Here is a 6,255-nt window from a genome sequence, read left to right as displayed (position 1 = left end):
TGAAATATTCCACATGGTATAAAAACAAAAATATAGTTTTACTACACTAATTGACGTTTCAATAGTTTTACTTTGTAAATGACGTCAAAACTGAAGACAAGGGGGCCGATAAATCATTACAAACTTCTATAAATCTTCCATACAATTCACGAATACTTTACTTCTTAGTTCTTTAAAGATTGGTAATTTTTTTTTCTTAACGTGAACAAAGTGAAACTATTTTTAGTGACAAACTCTTTATAAACACAATACACATGTATGTATAAGAAACTTAAAGTACGGTTCGATCGATCACTCGTCAATTCGTCATCCAAATTTTTAAGACATAAGAGACTTTGAGTAGATGTTCTATCATATCACATGATACACTCAAATTTGTTAAGTTTTAATTACTCCCTTGAATTTAGTATAAAACTCCATCAGATCTATTTACAACCTGCTATTCACTTGAGATGAGTGGATAAAGAATGCATTTGCTTTCAACAAAATAGAATCGACGTCCGAAGCTAAGGACAAGAGTGTAGACATCAGTAGAAACTTTATGAATTTAATGCATGTTTTGGACATACATCAAAGAATTTTCAAAACTCAGCCTACCTCTTTCTTCTTCCTTCTTCCAAACCCAAAAGCCAAATAGTGATCGTATTCGGTCATTAGGACCGACCCTGAAATTTTGGAGGCCTATAGCTATATCGATATAAAACTTCTTTTTACAAATTTGGGGTTTAAATTTTTTTTTGTGAACCTATTTATATGTAATTTTTTTTCAAAAAATTTGGAGGTCTTTTACGAATGTTTCACTTGGCATGCTTCAGGCTGGCCCTGTCGGTCATGCTTACGGTATACATTTTTTTTTTGCAACTGCCTACGGTATACATAATTATCAAAGAAACCACGTAAAGTTAAACAAGAGGCCGATGGCTAGAATACAAGGTTTGCTCTTTTTGCGCTTTTAATGCTCTTTCATTTTATGAATCTTATCTTGTGAGCAAGGGACCCTCCAAATATAGGGAAGAAATAGAACTTTGGGGTTTTCTGCAAAATCTTTATCTCGATTGCGGCAAAAATTGATGGCAAAAAGCTTTTAAACAGTATGTTTTCGTTTGCGTGTGGACTCTGCCGTGTCTCTGACGGCAAATGTGAGAATGGTCCGTCTATAACATTGACGGCTTGGGGCATTCTCTTCAGTATTGAGATAAGGTCACAAATACGTGTATATCCAGTATCCATATACATATATACTGATAAAGATAAAATTTTGTAAACCAAAATAAAACTAAGCTCAAGCATATACAGCTACTCAGATAGATAGCGTGGTCCTTAATTCCACGCTAACATTTTATTAGTATTGTGAAGTATTATAGCTAATATTGTTCTAATCCATTTCTATTTTTTATCCTTATATTTTTTTTCTAAAATAAAGAAAATCTATTATAAAAGTGGATTTACTCCAATGTATATCATTATAACAGAGTTCCTCTAATCTTAGGAGAAAATAGAAAAATGTTATTTTTATCCCTAAATATAAAGACAAAAGTAGTTATGTTTTCTTCCAAAATAGATGAACTCTATTATATATCTATGTTGCATGGAAGCTTCATCGGACGTCCACATCCCGCATCGGAACTAGAATCAGAATCGAAACCTTGTGAAAAGCTTGCGGAATCTCGCTTCCAAAACGCTTCTAAAATATTTTATTTAAAAATATGTTGGAAGCTTACGATTCCGTTTTTGGAATCACGCTTCTGTTTAAAAAAAATGCAACGTATATCAATAAAATATAAAACCATAGTTTTTAATCTATATAAAATAATTTTTTTAATAGTAATGAATATAGAGTTAGAAATATACAAATATTAAAACTAATATTATAAATTATCTTTATGCATTGAGATTTTTTATTAAAGATATAGCACATACTGAAATATATTGTGTCAATTATTTATGAAGTATTAAAAATAATTAATATAATATCTTTTGTAAAGTTAATTTATGTGTATTTTTACAGTTTAAATATAAAACATTTCAAAATTATTATAAATGAATAAATGCTTTATTTCAAATTTAAATCATATAAAATTTAGTCCTAATTTTTTTTAAAAAAAATCTTATATAGATATATTTATATATGGATATACACTTCCAACACTTACCCGCTTCTTAATATTTTAAACAATCTCGCTTCTGCGCTTTCTTAAGCTTATGCTTCCACGTACCCGCTTCCGTTTCCAAAATGCACATGCTTCCTAATATTTTAAATTATCTAAAGACTCTACACTGAAAATAAATCATATTTATCATGTATTTATGCTCCTACACTGAAAATAAGTCTAACGACTCTAAACAAAAACAAAGTTTTATTTTGTCAACATAAAGATATTAACTGGAATGGTTCATAATCCTAATCGGTGGTGCAAAGTCCAAGAATAAATCCTATTAGGCTATCAATACATGTTAAACAACCAGCATAGTGTTCAAATTGCGGAATCTAAGACATGGAGAATGAATAAATATTTTCCTCGAGAAAGCATGCTAATTTTCAGGGATATATATACTTCATCTTCACAAGTAGTTCGGAAAAATATTGAAAAACCTTTGTCATCGAATTTAGTCATACAAATCATGGTTAAGATTAGTGATTCGAGCTCTGAGTGTATAGTAAAGAGAATCCTACTTTACATGTTCCATCAGAATTTTTTGCTTTGAGTGTCTATACCGTTAAATTCAATGTTATACTTTTTAACTCTATGTCTAACTAATAATAAAAAGATAAATATCATTTGAGTGTCGTACTATATATATCTTTTGTTAATATCATGTTTAAGAAGACGATGCTAATTAATCTAAGTAAAATGATAATCTAGCGTATTCAGGTTTTCATCAGAGATGTGTACATTAGTACATATATACATACAAAAAATAACGTACTCAGTAGTCAGTATAGAAAGAAAAGTGCTGCAATTCATTGTTATGTTCGTCATGCTTACGGCTTAATTATGAAGAAACCACGTGAAACTGAACAAGAGGCTGATTGCTAGATTACAAGGTTTGCTCTTTTTACGCTTTTAATGCTGTTTCATTTTCGGATTTATACTTTGTGGTCAAGGGACCCTCCAAATTTAGAAAATAAAAAGAAGTAGTTTGGTGGTTTCTGCAACATCTTTGTCTCTTAGGGCAAAAAATGATGGCAAGAAGCTTTAAAACTCTCTCTTTTCTTTTGGCGGTGGATTGTGCCGTGTCTCTGAAGGCAAACATGAGAGAGGTGCGTCAATCACAATGACGATTCTTGGCCTTCATTGCCGTATAGAGACAAGGCCTTAAAGTACGTATATTATTAGGCTGAAGCATTGAAGCCAAAATAAAATTAAGCTCAAGTATATATCAGATAGATATGACGTGGTCCTCCGATCTTCAGGGTGTTACATGTGATATATAAATGATCTACCATATCCTATTACATTTCCCTATAGTCTATAGGATACATCTCCAAGATTTAATTTGATTTTGTACTCAAAGCATGTGGATCCGTATGTTGACAAAAAGGAAAAAGAGAAAGGCATATGGATCCGTCTATGTATGTATGAGCTTTGTATGGATAAATATGCTAATAATGTGCATAACAATTTGACGTAGTTACAACTTTCCTTATGGGGTAAGGTGGTCCTAAGTATATACGAAAATAAAAATAATGATAATGAAGTTTGGCAAGCCAGTGAAATTCCAAATCTGGCCACCAAATTGGTTTGACTTCACGCACTATGACTCTTGAATGTCCCGCTCTAGATTCTCACTGTATCCGGATTTAACAAAGTTTTCAAAAATGTTGGGTTATACATTCTCACTGTATCAGAATATTTATTTTCTGCCAATTTCTATATTGCCAGTACGTCGAAATGAGTAGCCGAAAAGAAAAATATGTCATCGGATCGTTCTTTAAAAATTTTTAGGTGCTTGTGAAACCCGGACTGGCAAATCTCTGAGCATACGTATCTAAGATTGATTAAGCAAATATAGCAATTGATAGATAAGTGATCGGAGTCTCGTGTGGGCAAGAACAGAGAACGCATGTGACTGATATACTGAATCCCATGTAGCCACTTTAAATACAATTGAGGGTTGAGGGCTTTCATCATCAACCAAAGTTAATCAGAACAATTTGGATGGGCACATTGAACCAACACCTAATATTTTTGTAATTTACAAACTCTTCTAAAATACTTTAAAGAAAAGATCAATTTTAAAAATATTTAGTATATATCAAAATAAATTAAAGTATCTGATCACTTAACGTTATTTTCAGGTTTATCACCTGCAGTAAATCTGTTTGAAATTCCGAACTTAACAGTGGCAACTATACACGAGGGATCTAATAAGATCCAAATATCCAATATCGCACCTCCCTCAAATGTCTAGTTATTTGGAAAATCTTTTAAAACGTAGTTGGCGAATAATGTTTGTTTTCTACGTATTTCTGGAAACGGCTAACACGAGTTACTCATTTCTATATGCATTTAAAAATGTGCAGCCATTAATAATAGTAGCTTACTTGCTCTAACTAGTTCATTCTAGAAAAAAAATAGCGACGAATTTTCTTATCACCATGACGTTTTACTCTAAAACAAAGTCATCAGTTAATAACCTGTAATCGAGAAGCACGTATACTTCTTTATATTATATGCTCCTTAATACGTGTATTGAGGAAAGTTTATTCTTTTAACAACTCAAAAACAATTAGGAAAAGAAAATATAAAACTATCTAGTCTTTTTCATTTTGACATCAATATAAAGTTATCTAGTCTCCAGCGAATATCCACCATAGGAAATAATTGTTAAAAAAAAAATTCACTAAAACAATTTTATTTTACGAAGCCAATAAACACAAAGCGAGACATTGTCCTTATACTATAAAACCCCCTCTCAAACTCGGTCCATCAATTCACTCATCACCTATCTCTTCCATTTTCCAAATCACTAAACTTTCTACAACCATTATGGCGACCTCACGACTAGCAAGATTCATAACGGAGGTTGCGCCACCGCAGTTTGTCACGGTGATGCGGCGAAGAACGGCCAAAGTACTCGACACGATCAAGGAGGAAGAGAGAGAAGTTGGGACGACCGATCACTCCATATTTTCTTCTTCTTTGACTTCCAAAATCTCACCGTTCACTTCTCCTAATCCTTCTTCCTCCTCCTCTGGTTTGGCTTCTGCTTCATTATGTGCGGGTCCGACCAGTTTTCCATTGACGGAGAATCGGAGCTCTTTTCCGGTTTTCAAGAACTGAATAAAGGTCATCGTATCAGGAGCTGCTTTCCATATGCTATTATGTATATCTGTGTGTATGCTTCCGTTGTTGTCGGATGATCGGAGTTTTTTTCCCTTAACGGGTTGATCAAACCCGGATCAGCATTGTGAAGCCCAATCGGGTTGACCCGATTCATTATAATTGTATAATCATCATGTGGAAGGGACTTTGTTCAACGTCGTTGTCATTGTATTGTTAATTTGAAAAAATGATCCCAAATAAATAATTTAGTCACACTATATTGTTGTCGTTCAAACAAAAAGTCACACTATATTGTCTTTTAGTTTGAAAATTTCTGTATATAAAAATCAAGGTCTTTATGTGTTTATTCAAGCGCCTGATCAGCAAATGATTTGTTCATAGACAAAACCTTTAACGATCTATGCATTTTCCTTGGAAGGAACATCTACTTTGAAAGTAATAAGAACAACCTTATTGGTAGAACTCTTTTAAATTTCTCAACTTTTTTAAAATAAATACTTTTATTTGATAAATCACTTTAAAATCAATCAACCATTGATATGATGAGGTATGAAAAAAAAGGTTTTAAAAATCAGAGAATATATTTCCACGGAATTAGTTTTCTCTTATACTTTATTTATACTTTGACTTATTCTTACGTACACCTCTTAGTGTGAATTTCTAGGTTCACCAACCAATAGGATTATCTTATTTTATATTCGATATCTTTTAAAAAAGGAAACAAAATATTGTTAAATTATATTATGTTTTTAAAATTAAAAGGTAAAAAGAAATAGTAATAATTATAAAAAAAAATATTTTACGTGGTCAGCATAACATTAAACCCTAAACCCTAAATTCTAATCCCTAAACCCTTAATCCTAAACCCTAAACCTTTGGATAAACCCTAAACTCTAGGATAAATCCTAAACTCTAAATCAAAATCACTATACACTAAAACATTCAAGCGTTTAGGGTTTAGGGTTTT

At 32.0% G+C, this 6,255-nt stretch overlaps 1 protein-coding gene across 1 annotated transcript; it reads left to right on the top strand.

The window, feature by feature from the left end:
* Positions 1-2,240: 2,240 nt before the first annotated feature.
* LOC103840420 lies at positions 2,241-5,634 on the top strand. Its single transcript, XM_009116928.2, has one exon. The coding sequence runs from the start codon at positions 4,992-4,994 to the stop codon at positions 5,283-5,285; it is 294 nt and encodes a 97-aa protein (XP_009115176.1). The 5' UTR covers positions 2,241-4,991; the 3' UTR covers positions 5,286-5,634.
* The last annotated feature ends 621 nt before the right edge of the window (positions 5,635-6,255 follow it).

The sequence above is a fragment of the Brassica rapa genome, chromosome A09 (assembly GCF_000309985.2).
Source record: "Brassica rapa cultivar Chiifu-401-42 chromosome A09, CAAS_Brap_v3.01, whole genome shotgun sequence".
Lineage (NCBI taxonomy): Eukaryota > Viridiplantae > Streptophyta > Magnoliopsida > Brassicales > Brassicaceae > Brassica > Brassica rapa.
The sequence above is the reverse complement of the archived record's forward strand: the minus strand, read 5'-3'. Positions and strand labels throughout refer to the sequence as shown.

What these genes read in the sequence shown, in the direction of transcription:
- LOC103840420 (XM_009116928.2), top strand. Translation starts at nt 4,992, where the DNA reads ATGGCGACCTCACGACTAGCAAGATTCATAACGGAGGTTGCGCCACCG.